This window comes from Carya illinoinensis, chromosome 15 (genome assembly GCF_018687715.1).
Source record: "Carya illinoinensis cultivar Pawnee chromosome 15, C.illinoinensisPawnee_v1, whole genome shotgun sequence".
NCBI lineage: Eukaryota > Viridiplantae > Streptophyta > Magnoliopsida > Fagales > Juglandaceae > Carya > Carya illinoinensis.
The window spans coordinates 40,494,975-40,514,669 of record NC_056766.1 but is presented as its reverse complement, the minus strand read 5'-3'; the positions used below and the strand labels follow the sequence as shown (position 1 = coordinate 40,514,669).

Here is a 19,695-nt window from a genome sequence, read left to right as displayed (position 1 = left end):
GAAATTACTTCCTCACCATAATTGGGAATTCATATATTTTTATTAAATTTATTTCCTTATTTGTTGCAATAGTAATCCAGTGCAGCGACAGCTTGGAGATATTGTCCAACTCTTCTAAGTGATTATTAATTTAATTACCAATAAATACGATTAGAAAAGACAAAATTTAAAATAAATAATAATATTTCACTTGATTTGATTTATATATAATATCGTTTACAACGTCATCAAATAGATTTTAAAAAAATAATAAAAAAAAAGAATGATTGGCCCACCTGGGTCAAAGTTAGCATGGAGTTGTTGAAGTGTTGTTTGTTTCCGATTTATCTTTCTATGATGATCCTTAGCATATTGGAATATTTGAATAAGAAATTGATAGAATAAAGTTTTTTATACAGTAGGTACGGTATGGGGACACGATCCTGATCTCATGGAATCTAATTTCTTGAGAAATAAACAAATAACATAGACTACTAGACCATATATTGACGTTATTAAACTACATATAATAATTAGTTCATCATGTTACATTGAAACAATCGCATCAATCTTTGCTATCATTTTAGAAATATACTCCGCCTGTTTAAAAGATAATATATATATATATATATATATGAAGTCTACAACATATAATTATTTTTACATATTCTTTATACAATCCATTGATGTGATTAGTCAAATAATTATTTTTTATTAAAAAAATAATAAAACAAATCACATTAGTAAAGTATATAAAGAAATATATAAAAATGAATACAAATAAAATTATATATATATATATGTATATATTTATATAATATATGCATGAAAGCTAGATTCAATTAGTTTTCTACACAAGAAAGTTGCCAAGAAGCTACTCGTCATATTTTCTTTTATTAATTCATGTGTCCAAGTACCTTTATTATTATTATTTTCTCTAATTTTCTTTTATTAATTCATGTGTCGGTTGATGATACATTCATTGATCAATTAATGCTTTCCATTACATGCAACACACGCGGAAGTTGCCGAGAAGTTCCTCCTCCAGTACACAACCCTGTATCCGCTTCTTTTATAAAGGAGCTCCATCATCATTCACGATCTATCTGCAACTAGTTATACTTTACATTCAAAATGACTTCTTCCGACTCATCGCCAGAAGTACAACTCTCCTCTGTTTTTTCCTTCAATTCCCCTTCTTTACCCTCTCAATGGAGTTTTGATGTATTTTTGAGCTTTCGAGGTCAGGATACCCGTTCTGGTTTTACTGGTCATCTTTATAGTGCTTTGCAGCAAAAGGGATTCAACACTTACATAGATGACATGCTTAGAAGCGGTGAAGAAATTTCACCTGCACTTTTAAAAGCGATTGAAGAGTCAAAGATTTCAATCGTTGTATTTTCTAAAAATTATGCATCATCTACGTGGTGTTTGGATGAGTTGGTGAAAATCATAGACTGTAAAGAATCAAAGCAACAGGAGGTCTTACCGGTATTTTACAAAGTCGAGCCATCAACTGTACGACACCAAATAAATAGTTTCGAATTAAAAACAGCGTTGGCTGAACATAAAGACGCGTTAAAGGATGATGCTAAAATTCAGAGGTGGAAGACTGCCTTAAAACAAGCTGCCAATCTATCCGGTTTCCATTTACAGAGCAACGGGTAATTCCAACAACTCTTATCCATATATTTTTCTAGATTTGATATGATGATATATATATATATATGTGTGTGTGTGTGTGTGTGTGTGTGTGTATATTATATCGTACGTGGGCATAGGTTAGAATTAAATCCTTGAGTTGAGACTAGGCTTCAACAAGTTTTGTTTCCATATATTCTTAATTTGAAAAACAAAGAAATTTGAGATATATAATATAATCTACTTTTGATCGGATTACTTCCTTTGAAGATGTGTGTGTATATATATATAGTGAGAAGCTGTAATTCAGTAGAAAGGGAGGGAAACTTCCAGCACACATTCACAACACTTATGAAGCAAAATGAACAAATGGACAGAATTCTTCCAACACAAATGAACAAATGTGTGTATATATTTTCTAGAGTCTGTAAGTTTCATGCATTCTTTTTTAAAAAAAGTAGATTAATTTGGGCCCCTCATGTAAGAATTATTTTATTAATGATGGAATTCACATTTTTTTCAAATTGAGTGCGTGAAGTTTGCACAACTTAAGATTATTCTAGTATTACTCTAATGAGAATAAAATTAACTTGTGCCTTGCCAATAACATCATTTATTACATGAGAATAAAATTATGCGTAAATTATGTTCCCATGTCTTTTAACATGAGGAAGTCAAATTCATGAATTTTCTTTTAATCCTTTTGCATTGGCAGGAACGAATCTAAATTTATCGAAGAAATTGTTCAAGAGGTCTCAAAAATAGTACTAAATCGTACATATTTGCATGTTGCTGAGTATCCAGTGGGAATAAACTCTCGTGTAGAAGATATTAGTGAGCTATTATGTATTGAGGAGAATGACATACGCATGATAGGGATTTTTGGTGTTGGTGGAATTGGGAAAACAACTATTGCAAAAGAGATGTATAACCGCATTACTGATCAATTTGAAGGCAGCTGTTTTCTTGCAAATGTTAGAGAATCTTCAAAACAAGATCAAGGTGGTCTCGTAAAGTTGCAACAAACAATTCTTTCTGACATTCTTAAAGATTCAAGTTTGAAAGTTAGTAATGTCGATCGAGGAATCAATTTGATACTGGAGAAACTTCGCCGTAAAAGAATTCTTTTGGTTCTTGATGATGCTGATTGTTTGGACCAATTAAAAAAATTATGTGGAGGATGCAATTGGTTTGGTTCTGGTAGTCGAATCATCATAACAACAAGGGATGAGGGTTTACTAAGTAAGCATAGTGTTCATTTCAAATATCGTATGAAGGAAATGGATTACCATGAAGCTCTTCAGCTCTTTAGCCAACATGCTTTCAAAAGTGACAAACCTAATGATGCTTTTGCGGATGTCATAAAACTTGCACTAAAGTGTGCTGACGGCCTTCCACTCGCTTTACAAGTGATAGGCTCAAATCTATATGGAGAAGATATAGATTTTTGGAAAAGCGAATTGGAAAAGTACAAAAGAATTCTAGAAGAAAATATCCACAAAAAACTCAAAATAAGTTACGATGGATTAGATTATCATACAAAAAAGATTTTTCTTGACATTGCATGTTTCTTCAAAGGAGAATACAGAGGTTATGTCACTAAAATATTGGACGGTTGTGGTTTCAGTGCCTATGCCGGTATCAAAAAGCTCAAGGATAAATGTCTCATAACTATTGATAAATATGAACGATTGATGATGCATGACTTACTAGAAGATATGGGTAAAGAAATTGTCCGACAAGAATCACCTGAAGAACCAGGCAAGCGGAGTAGATTATGGTTTCATGACGATATTCGTGAAGTACTTGAAAGAAATAAGGTAAGATTTTACCTAAAAATATAATTCTACTTCCGAGTTCCTTTTTTTTTTTTTTTTCAATTGAAGCTATTATTAAATTAAAAGAAATGGATCCAGAAATACATATAAATTATTATATAGACACATCATACGTACCCTCTACATGAAATATTTTCTCAATTTTGTAAATAAAATAATTTTAATAAAGAAGTACAAATAAAATCATCAAAGCCAATTCACATTTTCTCCATTTTTCTAAAAAGGCAAAATGCTATGATTATCTGATACTTTTTTAGTATTTTAAACTGAGTAATACATATTAAAAGGAAGAAGTATATATGACTTTGACATTTGAACGTACATACTCATTTCTAGAAATCTGAATGATAAAAATAAGGCTATTCCTTTTGAAATCTAAAACAGAAACACTATATGAAGAAAGGTGAGGCCTATGTTTATTATTTCCTTCTTAATAAATGAAATAGTGATGTACACAGGTATTGTAAGAAAAATACATATAATCGTAGCTTGTTCAACTTATATATAGTTCATGAACACTTGCGCAAGTAGTGTTGAATTATAGGGAATTTATCTTTGATTTTGATAGATTAACACTTGTGCATTCTCACACTAGGGAACAGAGGAAATTGAAGGCATATTGATAGAAATGCCTTGGAAGGACCGCGGGATACGTTTGGATTCTGAGGTGTGTGCAAAAATGGAAAAACTCAGAATATTAATAGTTAGCAGCTCCGATAACGTCAGTTTTTGTGGTGGATTGAATTATCTCTCTAATGAGTTAAGAGTTCTTGATTGGGTCGAATGCCCTTTGAAGTTTTTGCCATCTTCTTTTCATGGAGAGAAACTCGTTGAATTCAATATCAGAGGAAGCAATATTAGAGATTTAGGCACGAGATTGCAATCTAAGGTAAGTATTTTTATTTTCAATATCATGTCGATCTGTCTTAGTTTTAAGGTATGCTGCAAATGTCCTTTAATTGTTAATACATTTCCTTTATTTTCTTCTTTTCAAACAGAACTTAACAAGTATAGATCTCAGTTACTGTAAATACTTGACAAATATATCGGATCTTTCAAGTTGCTCAAATCTATTGCAATTGGTTTTTGATGGATGTACAAGTTTAGTTGAGGTTCATGATTCTGTTGGATTTTTGGATAAGCTTTTTGAATTGGATTTTAGCGATTGTTCCAGCCTAAAGAATTTGCCAAGAAGCTTTAAGTTGAGATCTCTAAAACTCCTTCATCTTGACGGTTGTACTAGTCTTGAAAATTTTCCAGAAATTGAGTGTGAAATGGAATATTTGAAATGGGTCGAGTTAAAAGGCTGCGTAATACAGGAGCTACCTTCATCCATTACATACCTCACTGGGCTCGAGACGTTATGTATAAATGAGTGCATCAGCCTTGTGCATTTTCGAGTAAATATTTTTGAGTTAGAACATCTACGGGATGTTTTCATCATTAATTGTCCAAATTTTGTAAATTTTGGAAAGGAGGTGGGGCATAATGGACAATTTGTGCCATGTACACAAGAAAATGAAATTTCATCAAGTATGGAATTGTCGCCTCCAGAATCAAATAATTTATTTAGGTCATTTAATTTCTCATCCAGTTTGAGGACTTTAAATCTATCTCGTAGTGGTATTGTTAGCCTTCCTCCATGCATCGAAAGATTTGTTGGATTGTCTAAACTTGATTTGAGAGACTGCAAGCAACTTGAAGAAATTCTACGCCTTCCACCAAATATAGAAAAGGTAGATGCCACAAGATGTTCCAGCCTAAAGAGGTTTTTACCAGAATCAAATAATAGCTTATCCCGTTTGAGGGAATTAAAGCTCTATGGTAGTGGTATTGTTAGCCTTCCTCCATGCATCGAAGGATTTGTTGGATTGTCTGAACTTGATTTGAAATACTGCGAGCAACTTGAAGAAATTCTACACCTTCCACCAAATATAGAAGAGTTAGATGCTAGAGGATGCGTGTTATTGGAACACTTTCCTCATGTATCAACAGAATCTTCATTTGGTGCACCCGACTTAAAACGGCTTACAAGGATTAACTTATCGGAATGCAATAAAGTGGAAGTGGATGTAGGGAATCATGCGCCAGATCCATTATGGGTTCAGGTATACATTTCTCATCTATTTGATCTCTAACTTTTTTCTACTTCGAATTTGATAGATTGTATTTATTTTCTAACATATACTAATTGGTTTAATAGGAACGCTTTCGGGAGAAAGATTCAAGTAGAATTATATATCCAGGAAGTAGGATTCCAAAGTGGTTCAAGTATTGCAATGAGACTACTTCATATACTAATTCTATTGAAGTAGAAATTGATCATAATGTGTCCATGTGTTTTGGGCATCAAATCGTGGCATTAGTTTTGTGTTTTGTTGTGGGACATCTTCCAGAATGGAGTTTGTATGGTTTTACTATCTCAATAAACGGCCAGCGGATTGGAAATGATGATACGCGGTTAAGGGATTCAATGGACCCACATCGTGTATGTCTAAAATACATAGCTGGAAATTCTATTGATGAGATTCTGTCAAGAAGTTACAGGGAGGGGAACAATAATATGAGGTTTACATTTGAAAGTGATTCAGAGGAAGCAATCTTAAAAAGTGTCGGAGTCCATATAATATATGGGAATGACAATTTCATTAATCCTATTCAACTTTCAAAGAGATCCCCAGATGATGGTGAGCATGACTTGGAACCCGATTGGAACCCACAACAGAAGCGGCAATCTTCAACCACGAGAATTATGGAATTCAAAGGATGCTAATGATGATCTAATTATTGAAGATTTGGATTTAGAACTTCGACTTGGGTAAGTGATAATAGCCGAATTTGTGCAGAATTTTACTAAATTAAATAAAGCTTATCACAATTATGTAGTCATGTTAATTCTTATATCTGAGGTTATTTTAAATACTTATAAAAAAAAAATGTTAATTCTTATATTTTTATTAGTCTTGAAATATTTATTTTTCTTACTTGAATTTAAGTTTATATTAATGAAGGAATTGAAGTTCAGAAAGGAATCGAAGTTGTGGAAGGAATCAAAGTTGGGGGAAAGAACTGCAACGGTAACAGACTTGCAGCGCCTATGTTTACATTTTGAGAAATTTTTATTCTTCTTTAGTTTCGTTTTAAATACTGCTTTGATGTTTATTTACATTCATATTTTAGAATTTAATTTCATGAACAAGCCTAGCTAAATTTTCAACTAAGGTTGAGAATGAAACCAACTTGAAGATTATTAATATTATTTATGAGATTGATTTTTACCAACTATCGATACTTTCAATGATTTATTATTCTTGTTTCATATCAATTGAGAGGGATAAAATTCTTGACATGAGTTCAATCATGTTTTTATCATGATTTAGAATAATCTTAATCAGCTGATATCTTAGAAAACATTTTTATGGAAAATTAGTAGTCTTTTTTTAGTTTTTATGCAATGGCTAAAACGTTGCATTTACAGGATGCTTGTGGAATTTGCAGCAAAGTAATCTCCTTGACCATTTTACTGGAATTTCAGTACATATATTAATATATACACCAGGAATATTGAAACAGGTTCAAAGGCCTCAAAGAATATGTTTTTAGACCAAGACCAGATCTGTAAAGGGAGATTTAAGGCATTATAAGGTCACCATTAAAAGGCTAAAATTAATGACCAAATTTATGTGTGGAGGGAAGAAAGGTAATGTGCGTGGAGCTGGTTTTCTTAACATTTGTGTTGTTTTTTTCCTTTTTCCGCATACTGTAATTGTCGATCTTCTTGGGCTATATTTGTCAAATACAGGGTAATTGCTGAAAGTTTCTGGTTTGAGAAATGACACAAATCAAAGGTCCTAAAGCTTTGGATTGGATTATTATCATACTTTTGTACCCGTTTCATTCCAAAAGATTGAATTTATTGTCAAGAACCACAGGCATGACCTATATTGTTAAATGGGTTCTGCCCCTGAAGATCTGTCAGGTAGGAAATCCTACATATTTATTTATTTTTATTTTTATTATGAATTTATTTTTCTAATTCTTCTGTTGTTAGAATATGTGTACAATGGATGAATCGGTTAGTTATTAGTGCTTGCTAGATATGTTCTAATTATAACAAGACGTGTAATTTGTTAGTAACAAGACCTTTTTTTTTAAAAAAAAAAAAGGAAATGAAGTCATGATGAGTTTCCTAGATATAAGTTAAAAGGCCTTCCAAATTAGTGTATAAATTTTATTCATGAATTCCCATATTTTCCAAAAAACAAAAAGTAGAAATTTTAACTAAGACCTATATTTGCGTGCTGTGTAAGTTGTTGGTCATGGTTTTTCATTTGCTGTTGCTACAGCTTATCTGATTGCGTCAAAGCTCTTACATGCTTTCTATACCATAGCTGAAAAGTTGTTTTTTGGTTTTCAGTTTTGTCAAAACAAAAAAAAAAAAAAAAAAAAAAATAATAGAGGGAGGGAGAGGAATCAATTTGATAAAAGAAAGACTTTGCCGCAAAAAGATTCTTTTAGTTCTTGATGATGTCGATCAGCCAGATCAATTGGAAAAATTATGTGAAAGATGTGATTGGTTTGGTTTAGGAAGTCGAATCATCATAACAACAAAGGATAAACATCTACTAGCTATGCATGATAGATATTTGACATATAACATGAAGGAATTGGATGACAATGAAGCTATTCAACTCTTTAGCCAGAATGCCTTCAAAAGTGACAAACCAATGACAGTTTTATGGAACTCACAAAAGATGCACTAAGCTATGCTGAGGGTCTTCCACTCGCTTTAATAGTGGTGGGCTCGGATCTATACTGTAGAGATATATATCTTATTGGAAAAGTGTATTGAAAAAATACAAAAGAATTCTGGAGGAAAATATTCAAGAAAAATTAAGAATAAGTTACGATGGATTAGAGCCAAATGAGAGAAATATTTTCCTTGATATTGCATGTTTTTTTAGAAGGAAGGATGCAAGATATGTCGCTAAAATATTGGATAGTTGTGGCTTCTTTCCAAATGCTGGTATCGAAAAGCTTATCGACAAATGCCTCATAAGTATTTACAAGTATGACTGATTGACCATGCATGACTTGTTGCAAGATATGGGTAAAGAAGTTGTTCGACAAGAGTCACCAAGAGAGCCTGCCAGATGTAGTAGGTTATGGTTTCATGAAGACATTCGTTATGTACTTGAAGAAAATACGGTAAGATTCACCATAAAATGTGCTTTATTTTTTAATTCGTCTTTTTTTTCTCTAGTGAACCTGTTAGGGGTTTTGTTTTAGAAGAAAATGGAATTAGAAATACAAAGGGACAAAAAAACATTAGCCGTATTAAGCTGTCGATCTGAAGTAGTGTAAATAAAGATAGATGAATGAAGTTTAAGTTTCTTCGTTATAAATTTTTACAAAGTGAAATAGCGATGTATACATATGTGTGTGTGTGTTCTGATAAGACAAAATACTAATTTTTTGCAATTGTTGAACTATGTAGAACTTCATTCTTTGCTTTTGCCAGCACACTAAGGTATTCTTTGCTCTTGCTAGGGAACAAAATTGCTTTTCTACTTTGAAAGAATTAGATCTATCGAGTAGTGATATTGTCAGTCTTCCCACATCCATCAAAAGAGTTAATGGATTAAAACAACTTAGGTTGGAGGATTGCAGGCAACTTCAAGAAATTCTAGAGCTTCCACCCAATATAGAAGAGGGGTATGCTAATGGATGCATCTCATTGGAAAGGTTTCCCGAAGTATCAAGAAAGTTTCAATTCAATACTTGCAACTTAAGGGCACTTCGATGGATTGAATTGTTTAGATGCTATAAAATATTTGTGAATATACAGATTCATGTGGCAAATCCTTTATTCGATGAGGTATCTCTTTCACACTCACCCCCCCCCCCCTCTCTCTCTCTCTCTCTCTCTCTCTCTCTGTCTCTGATGTTTCTTCCTTTTCTTTTTTCCTTTCCTTTTATGTGACATGTTTGAAACATATTTTTTTAACAGGGACATCTTAATGACTATTTTGGCGGCATTATATTTCCGGGAAGTATGATTCCTGACTGGTTAATCCATTGTAAGGAGGCTTCAAATACTTGATCATGTGAAATAGATATTGATGGGCTTCTATATTGGGGTGAGATTATAGGAATTGCCGTGTATGCTGCCATTGGACCTATTTTTGGATATTGAAAATTTGAACTTAAAGGATACTCAACTCGGTGAGTCCCTACTAAACTAATCAAATCACTCACAACATTGATCAACCTACCATCCTTTCTTCATTCATCACCCAAATGCTTGTTTTGTTCTAGATTTACTTTCAAATCTCACTCCTAACACTAAACACACTTGCTAGTTTTCATCACTGAGGAACCTGCAAATCTTATTATGTTCCAAAGTTAACAACTCAAGATGGGGGTCGTTAAGACTATGTGCAACCATACTTGTGTTGGCAGATTTCCTATACAAGAAACTAATAGCTCAGGTTTAAGTCGTGAGTCTAAGTGATTCATGTGTCGGGTGTTAATGTTAGTCGTTTACCAACAATGACTTAGAAACCAAGTGTTTTTCTCTTGAGAATAGTCCTCAAATCCTAGGGGGAAATCCAATCTCCACTCTTCACAGTTTTACGGTACACGTTTAAACTCAAAATATACTGAGAAATATTTTCTCGAAATAAAGCACTCTTGTTAGGGTTATTGATTACTCTATTCACGTATGCATATATGTTTGTGACCAAGTTTCAGGTTACTTAGGATAAAAATTTAATTTGTCAATCTTTCTTAGGATTGCACATCATGCCACCATTTGCTCAGAAACAGACTATTTGGTCTTAGCCAACTTCACATGAGGCTAGTGAAAGCTCATCTAGATAGGTGGCACGACCTTCCTGGATGGAAACTCTATTGTCAGAGATGGATTGTAGGATGGATGCACATGTTGCTTCATTGAGACAACTCGAAGATATTGCATCTAGACTCATGAACATAGACATTCAACTCCAAGATCTACAGAGTGCCCTCAAGGAAAATGTACCATAACCAGCAGCGGATTGATCCTACAGGGCTTGATTCACATTCTATTTCTACCTGCTAACTTTTCATTATGTTTGTATTGCACCGTACTCCTTTTGAGCATGTTATTTCAGCATGTTTTTGTGTCTGTTATGGAGCTATTATGGAGCCTTGATTCACTTCTAAAGTGATATTTGGTCGAGCTATTATGGAGTTGATGATCTAGAACAGTAAAAGGGATGAAAAATAAATCTTTGAAGAAGGCTGATTGGTATGCCTAATATACTTCCAACAATGAAGATTGATTGATTTTCCTTTAAAGAAGCATGATTATGTCATATTAATTGACGTCATGAGACATGAGTGCTCAGGGTATGTTTTGAAGTATTGCATGCATATTTATCAATCAAAACCAGATATGAAAAAAGTTTGTGGAATAAATTCTTTCACTATTAGCATGCTTAGAATTTCAATTGCATTATCTCATGGTGACTTGTGAATAAGCATCCATTTTCATGTATCTTAGAAAACAAATTTATGGGAAATTAGTACTCTTTTAAACGTATTTTTTAATTTAAGTGAACACAGAATGAACCTATCTCGAATTGTTTTGCAATAGCTCAAAAGTTGCATTCATAGGGTGCTTGTGGAATTTGCAGCAAAGTAATCTCCTCGACCACTTTACTGGAATTTCAGTACATATATATACACCAGGAATATTGAAACAGGTTCAAAGGCCTCAGAGAATATGTTAAAGACCAAGACCTGATCTATAAAGGGAGATTTAAGTGCCTTGAAAACTATGTTTTACAGACCTAATGACCATAAGAAGGGTAATTTGAATAAGTTTATAATTGTACATCATAACATAAAAGGAATTATAATTTTCTAGGATTATTTTCGAGTTCACCAAATAAGATATGTATTGGACTTGATTTCTTATCCCTTTTTCTTCTTTTCAGCTTTCTATTAGACTATGATGGCCACTTCCCGTATTGGAAAGGATGCTGGATGAATTGTTATACTAGGCATTAGAATGTCACCATTAAAAGGCTGAAAGCTTTGGATAATGTCATTTTATAAACTTTCCAAGCTCCAAACTGAAATGCTCAGGACTTAAGAGAATTAAACAGATTGTATAGGTTTGGCAAGTGTATTTCCATCTTATTCACACACAAGGGAATTGCTTTGCCACCATTTAATGACAGAGGAATTGGATACCCCATAAGTTTGTTCCACGTTTTGGCTTGGACTTGATTGCTACACAAAATTTAGATGTTGCATTCACCGATGTATTTTTCTTAACATGTGTGGCAAACGCACGAATTGAGATGAACTTAATTTCTGTGCAAATTAAGGGAATCTAAAATTTTGTTGATTTTTTTTTTCATCGTACTGTAATTGTTTATCTGTTTATCTTCTTGGGCTGCATTGTCAAAATACAGGGTAATTGCTGAAAGTTTTTGGTTTGAGAAATGATACAAATCAAAGGTCCTAAAGCTCTAGATGCGATTATTATCATATTTTTGTTTCCGTCTCAAAATAAGAATGAACGCATTCCAACTCCTTAAACTCCAGCAAATCTGTCCCTGCTTACTGGTTACTAATCAGGTCATGTACTAATAGTAATGCATAATGAAAGACTTCTATATTAGTATCACCAAAATTGGCTGGCCATTTTGTGGTTATCTTGCTGGAGCTCTTGGATTCTATTGTGTCTAATCGCGCCTAACTTGATGGCTAGCAGAGGCAGTGGCGGAGCTAGGATTTTATTTCAGTTGGTGCAAAATCTAAATAAAATAAAAAAGTATGAGCTACTTTTCTTTTGTAGAACATTTTTTCAATTATAATCACAATAAGTTCTTTACACTTCTTAAGATGAGGATGCATTGGTACATGTAATGGATGCCAACTGTAGACATGCCACTGTTCCCCCAGCACCCCCTCCCTGTCTTGTTGATGTAGGATGTGCAGAAATTCAATCTTTTTGTAATGAAACAGTACTATTGCATTACAAAAAGATTGACTTTCTTGTCAATAACCACACAAATGATCTACACTTAGTCAATACCATAAACACAGACATGTAAGAGCCTAGATGGTTAAATGGGTTCTGCCCCTGAAGATCTGTCAGGTAGGAAATGCAGACAATAGAGTTTTATTAATCACTTTTTCCTTTAGAAAATCTGACATATTCATTAATTTTTTTTATAAAATTATTTTTCTTATTCTTGTTCTGTTAGAAAATGTGTACAATGGATGAATTGTTTAGTTATTAATGCTTGCTAAATATGTTATAATTATAACAAGATATGTGTAATTAGTTAGTAATTGGTGATTTTTATTTAAGCTTTATAATATTGTAATCCGCTCTTGCCTGAATGGCCAAAAAAAAAAAAACAGAGAGAGAGAGAGTCAAATTACTAATTGCTAATTGTTGATTTGTACAAACAAGTGCATTCTAATGTCATGCTTGTAAATCTTTAGAGAAATGTTTTAGCTACAAAGTGATCTCATAAAAGTAAACTTACAAACTGATGTGACTTGATGTAATCTGCTTTTATTATAAAGTAGATCTAAGATTCTAACTTATCATATGTAGCATTTCTCAATTCTATACTACGCTGCTTCCCAAATAGTAAATCTATGATATGTACAGCTTCATCGAGCTAATTTGGGGCAGACCTAACATTTAAGTGTTTAAATTAACAAGAATTCGGACTTCCTTTTTCTTTCTTTCTTTTTTTCCTTTTGTTTCAAGAAATAAAGTCATGATGAGTTGCCTAGATACCAGTTTTTTTTTTTTTTTAATAATACCAGTTAAAAGGCCTTCCAAATTAGTGAATAAATTTTATTTATAAAGTCCAATATTTTCCCAAAAAAGAAATAGAAAATTTAATCAAGACCTATATTTGAGTGCTTTAAAAGTTGATGGTCATGGTTATTCATCTTGCTCTTGCTAGCTACAGCTTATCTGTTTGCTACAAAAGCTCTTACATACTTTCTGTACCATAACTGGGATCGCTTCTCATGCACTTAGTTGGAAAGCAAAAATTAAAGTGATTCTCAAGGGTTTTCTTTCCAAAGCTTTTGGAGTTAAGGCTTGAGAATAACCATTTTGATGGTCAGATACCAGATTTTCAACAGAAGTCATTGAATTATTTTAATGGATCGGGCAATGAATTGGAGGGTCCAATTCCAAATAGCCTTAGTGGAATGGATTCAAGCTCCTTCTCAGGCGAGTCAACTTTTTATGAGATCATCTGTGTATATATATCTATATATATAATGTATCATGTGCATGTACATGTATATGTACTTACCCAAACGTGTTTCTTCAGTTGTTGTATTTATCTTCACAGAGTTATCAGAAAATGGTTGCTTCTAACAAACTCTAAGGTACAAAGTAATAGTTACAAATCTGCATTCTTATGTTTTGAACTAAAATATTGATTAAGCCTATAAGTGATCTATTGGATTCTATATTGTTATGTTAATTAAAATAGAGAGTACTATTTTCCTATAAGATTAATTGTAAAATCTATATCTATGTACCCAAAATTTTTCATGTCTGAACATATATATGATCATCTCAAGGCTTCATTGGCATCTATGGCACTTTCCATTGATTAGCCAACTTAAGCCTCCAAAGAACTGAAAACCCACATGAAACAATGCCTAAAGCCCACATGTGCATGTATTCAAAGGTAAATCTGTTTGAAAACATTCAGGCAGTGATGGTTTGTCCTATCAATGGCAGGAAATTTAGAGCTATGTGGAAAGCGTATGGTTAATTGCGACGAAGGCTCAATTCCAAGTGTCCTAGTGATTGTTATATACTTGCAACGATGGCAACAGTCGACATAGGTATAGTGGTCTTCATCAACCACAAGAGGCAACCATCTTTATTGACAAAGGCTCCAGTACAGCCATCAAACTTGCAAAAGAAATCAGGCATAAAGGAATCAAACGAATCAGGGCAAGACTCAACAAACCGCAGTGGAAATACCAAGAAGGTTGAGAATGTGAAGCTGACCTTTGTCAGGGAAGATAGGGAGAGGTTTGATCTGCAGGAATTGCTTAAAGCCTCAACTGAGATATTGGGCAGTGGATCCTTTGGGTTTTCTTACAAGGCTGCCTTGCATAATGGATAGGTGATGGTTGTGAGGCGGTTCAAACAAATGAATAATTTGGGGAAAGAGGAATTTCAAGAGCATATGAGCAAGCTAGGGAGGTTGAGACACCCGAATCTGCTTCCTCTGGTGGCTTACTACTATATATAGGAAGGAAGAGAAGCTCTTGGCATTTGACTATGTGCAGAAGGCCAGCTTGGCCGTTCATCTACATGGTACACTGATTTCCTTTCTAAAATATGTTTGCTCACATGTGCATGTATATTAGTTCATGAATTGGTAGGCCCTCTGTATATGTTTCTTTATAAACATAGCATTTTTGTCATGCATGTACACATACATACATACATACATACATACATACATATAATATCTGTCTCTGTTGTGTAATCACTTTCAATGTGTTCACTGACATCATTTTCAATGCAAAGAAGCACTATCACATTGTCCAATTATACCAATAGTCCTTCTAATTATAAGCCAGTTTGGAGGAAAACTTTGTCATTCTTCAGTTTACTGTTTATAATTAAAAAGCAATACTCCATCTGGTTGAACAAAGTCTGCAATTTTTTTTTTTTCTTGTTTTTCCTTTAAGGTAGTTTAGCCCCAAGACAACCTACATAGCCCTTTGTTCATGCCACTTGCTTTTCCATTCCTCCTCTATTTTGTTCAAACCACAAGTCAGCAACTTATGGCCATTAATTGGTCTCTCTCTGCCACATATTGAAGATGTTCAACCACACCGAATGCTAAACTCTTGGCCACGATATTCGGTAACTGTTTAACTCTCTACCTCACTCTTGTATGGACTGTTATAATCATTTGGTTAGATAATGTTGTGTTTTGAGTGTATAAGTAGAGGAATATCATGGTTTGAACTTATGAAATCACGAGTATGCTTTGTCAAGGGGCTTATGAGTTTGAGAAAATATTTGTGAACGTAGAAACAAGAGAAATTAGTTCAACCTACTACTTGATGAGGTAGAATAAAATTCTGCTCTGTTTTTGGTTTAGGCAATTCGGTTTCTATTATAGTTTCTACTATAGATTTAGCTCTATCATTTCCTTTACCTGAATCCCTTTTCAATAGGTTTAAACCCTCCATTTTATACGTCAAACCATTAGAAATCAGTGTTTGTTTGTGAGCCACCTTCTCAAGCTTAAACCAACGTGAACAACCATAGATTATCACCTCTTCCTCAACTACTCAACTCAAGCCTCTTGTAGCTATTGAACTTGCCTCATTCTAGACCAACTCAAGAGGTAGCTCAACCACCATAGAAGCCACCAAAGCAGCAGATAAGATCCCTCTTTTAATTCTGTCCAAAACTGTAACATAGCTGCAAACTTTTTCTGCAATGCGTTTCCTCCTCTAAATTTATGCAATTGATTCCTTCCTAATAGTTTCTGTTTGGTTGACTCTCCAGCTTGTTTATCTCCATTTGATCACTTCTAAATCCTTGCTTGTGTAATTAGGAATGTATTAGAAAGAGGGAAGGTTTGAAAACAAGAAAATACACAAGCTCTTGGCTGTCCTTCCAGTGCAGAAAAAATTCAGCAACTTCAACCCTTGATTTGATTCCTATTAAGTTTCAGCACCTTAGTTTGCCTTTATTTCATCTCTTCAACTCAGCCTCAATATGCGACATTAGGACTACAAAATTACCTTAAAATCTCAGACCAAAACCAGCTCTAAGTAGCTGAAACTGAGGGGAACAGCAACACACACAACAACAGCAGAAAGTTGTAAGAGACAGCAGCAGTAACAGTTTCTCATTTTGTTTTCCCTCTCCTTCTCACATGTAATCTCTTCTTACTCCAAGGACCCTCATCTATACAATATATTCTAGTCCAGTGGATGAAATATTCGAGCTCAGAATGAAGCAAAACAGAAAACAGAAACATCCTATCTGCAGCAGCAGTTTTCATATTTGAACCCCTCATTGTTTACTCTAATTTCTAATGCTTTTACCTCTTAGTTCCTCTTAACTCAAGCCTCCTCACCTCTAACTTCATTTGGTTGAGTAGTAGAAAGTATGGTGGAGGACATGATAATTTGGAGCAAGAAAACATCTATGTTAGTTGCAATTTTATAGTGTTAATTCTTATATTTTTATTAGTTTTGAAATATTTATTTTTCTTACTTAAATTTGAACTTTATCTTAATGAAGGAATTGAAGTTTGGAAATGAATCAAAGTTGCGGAAGGAATCAAAGAAGGGAAAGAATTGTAACCATAACAAACTTCAACGATAACAGAATTGTAGGTATTTTTACGTTCTGAGAGCAGTATAATTTTTAATTTTCCTTTGTTTCATTTTAAATATGGATTTGATATTTATTTACATTCATATTTTAGAATACATTTTCATGAATATGCCTAGCTAAATTTTCAATCATATTTTTCTCATAATCTAAAATAATCTTAATCGATCAGTTGAGAGCTCGATTCACAATTTTGTTAAAATAAAATTATCTGTTAATAGTTTTTTCATTGTTTATATTAATTTACATATTTAAAATTTATTTTAGTTTTTTATTGTGAGTATAGATTAATAAGTTAATTATTTCTTGCTTTGATTCATTGATTTTTTAGTTCTTAATGTTTTATTTTATTTTAGAACTTCTTCTTTTTTTTTTTTTAAACTAGTTTAGAATTTATTTTAGTTTATATAATAGTCATGTGCATATGACACAAATGTAGATTTATCGTGGCTTTCAGGTGAAGAGATTGAAGGACATGATTGTTGGATCTTCTAATCGTTTGTGGGGTTTTTCTTTCGGTTCACTTCTCTGAGATCTAGTGGGGTATGGAATTTCCTTCATGACGAGCATTTCTTTTAATTTTGGCTTTGGATTGCTGGGGAAAAGTAAAATTGTTGCTTTTAATAACTATAATGTATCTTTTTTGTTTGCTACTTTATTTGTTTTTCGGCAGTCTGGATAAACCAAAAAGATTTCTTTTGGTGTTGTAGGGGTTGCAGTTTTTCGGGATCAAGATATTGGTTTTTTTCAAGTTTTGTGATCGTAAAGATATTGGTTTCATACTTTCATGAATTATAAATACGGATTTTTGGCAGACAATTATGGCGACGGAAAGAGAAAATTTTGCTTTTGAGTTTCTGGTTTTTCACTCTTTGAACTGTATAGCAAGTTGTGGCTTGATTTCTCAGGATTTTTTTTTTTTTTTTTTTTTTTGAATAAAGAGACAACTTCTCATTAAAACAGAAATATTTGTAACAGACGACTCTATGACTACAGACCAGCATAGAGTACCACGATTACTTCATTTCTTTAGTTACAACAGACAGGATACATGATGGACAAAGTTCAATATCATAAACATCCTCTATGCACTCTAGTGCAGCTTGTGCCAATTGGTGGGTAGCTTTGTTGGAATCTCGGAATACATGTGAAATGTTCCATTTGGTACATGAGTTCAGAATCGTTCTTGCATCTCGGATGAGACATCCTCCCATGCTCCAGTCCAAACCTTGGTTTTGAAACAAGTCCACCACATGTTTAGAGTCTCCTTCCAGGCATACTTGTTTCATACCTAACTCCTTGATGAATACAGTTGCAATCAGCACTCCATACACCTCTGCATCAAAAGGTCTTTCTCGAAATGGTCTTTGAGCTCGAAGGGCACCAACAACTTGGCCTGTATGGTCTCGAATTAAGACACCTATACCAATTTTTCCTTCCTCTGATTTAACAACTGCATCCCAATTTACTTTAAAATGGTTCTCATCTGGCTTTATCCACTTTTTAGGTTATGTTTGAGTCTTGATGCTGCCTTTTCTTATAACTTGGTTGCAATCTTTATAGAAGGTGAGGTCTGCAAACGCCTGTTGATAGACTCTGGTGGGGTGCTTGAAGACTTTACCATGAAGGATGTCTCCTGCTCCAAATTCCCCTAAATACAGCAGCCACTTCCACAAGTTCTTTGGTGTCTAGAGCCTTAACTAAATGAGACCATATGTCAAAAAATAGGTTGCTTTGGCATGTCATCTTCTGGACTTTCTTGCAACTCTGATTCAAAACATCCTGAGCTGCTTTACAACTCCATAAAGCATGACCCGATGTCTCAGGAGCGTACTTGCAAATAATGCATGAGCTATCCTCTACCACTTTCCTTCTTTTTAAATTAGCCAATGTGGGTAGAGCTTCACTGCATGCCCTCCAGATGAACATCTTAATTGCTGGAGTTGTACTAAGTTTCCATACTGCCTTCTAAACTTGTTGATCTTGGGGTCTGCATCAGGGTTCCCCTTCAAATTCCACTTCCATTGTCCTGTGAAGGTGATACCCACTTTTAACTGAGAATTGCCCATTGTTTGTGTACACCCATATCATTCTATCTTCTCTTTCTACTAGGCAGATGGGTATTGCTTTAATTGCCTCCCTCTCTTGAGGAGAAAACAACTCATGCAGGAGAGAATCCTTCCATGTTTTAAGGGTATGGTCAATGAGGTCACTAACATGTTCACACCTATAGTCATCATCTCGTGGGGATAGGATCTTATGGTAGGGCAAAGAAGGTATCCATTTATCAGTCCAAATGTTGACCTTTGACCATCCTATTCTCCACATCATGCCTTCCTTAAGGACCTCCAAACTTGCATGAATACCTCCCAAGCTAGTGAGGGTCTTGAGCCCAGTTTTGCATCTAGTAGTCCCCCTTGACCAAAGTACTTCTGTTTGAATATCCTCGCCACCAGAGAGCTTGGATTCTGTTGAATTCTCCATCCCTGTTTGGACAGTAATGCAATGTTGAAGCTCCTGAAGTCCCTAAAACCCAACCTTCCATGTTCTTTGCTATTGCTGAGCTGTTTCCAATTAATCCATTGTATCTTGGAGGTGTCTTCATTATAGCCCCACCAAAACTTCCTAAGTAGCTGATTCAATCTACCCGTGATTGATTCTGGTAATTGGAAGATTCCCATAATGTATGTGGGAATGGCCTGTAGAACAGCCTTGAAAAGTACTTCTTTCCTAGCACCAGAGAGATGCTTAGACTTCCAATTCTCCATTCTGGCCCAGGTCTTGTCTATGAGTGAATGGAAGGCAGCAATTCTTTTCCTA

General features: G+C 34.1%; 1 protein-coding gene across 21 annotated transcripts; it reads left to right on the top strand.

Annotated features, from left to right (window-relative positions):
* Positions 1-1,068: 1,068 nt before the first annotated feature.
* LOC122296453 (disease resistance protein RPV1-like) lies at positions 1,069-17,731 on the top strand. 21 transcript variants are annotated; one of them, XR_006238533.1, is made up of 15 exons: positions 1,071-1,643; positions 2,336-3,440; positions 4,054-4,347; positions 4,457-5,566; positions 5,662-6,276; positions 6,470-6,535; positions 6,937-7,158; positions 7,261-7,437; positions 8,563-8,666; positions 9,114-9,336; positions 9,469-9,683; positions 14,239-14,826; positions 16,783-16,873; positions 17,333-17,418; positions 17,586-17,731. XR_006238533.1 is itself a non-coding variant. In XM_043106181.1 (6 exons), the coding sequence occupies exons 1-5, from the start codon at positions 1,114-1,116 to the stop codon at positions 6,229-6,231; spliced, it is 3,609 nt and encodes a 1,202-aa protein (XP_042962115.1). In that variant the 5' UTR covers positions 1,069-1,113; the 3' UTR covers positions 6,232-6,276; positions 16,783-16,925. The 21 variants fall into 21 exon arrangements, 1 of the variants encoding a protein (XP_042962115.1); XR_006238540.1 differs by having other exon boundaries at positions 16,783-16,877; XR_006238537.1 differs by adding an exon at positions 15,207-15,384 and having other exon boundaries at positions 17,333-17,694.
* Positions 17,732-19,695: the final 1,964 nt, after the last annotated feature.

Coding starts and splice junctions, on each gene's coding strand:
- LOC122296453 (XM_043106181.1), top strand. CDS start 1,114: ATGACTTCTTCCGACTCATCGCCAGAAGTACAACTCTCCTCTGTTTTT. Junction 1,644..2,335: donor TTCCATTTACAGAGCAACGG/GTAATTCCAACA, acceptor TTGCATTGGCAG/GAACGAATCTAAATTTATCG. Junction 3,441..4,053: donor AAGTACTTGAAAGAAATAAG/GTAAGATTTTAC, acceptor TTCTCACACTAG/GGAACAGAGGAAATTGAAGG.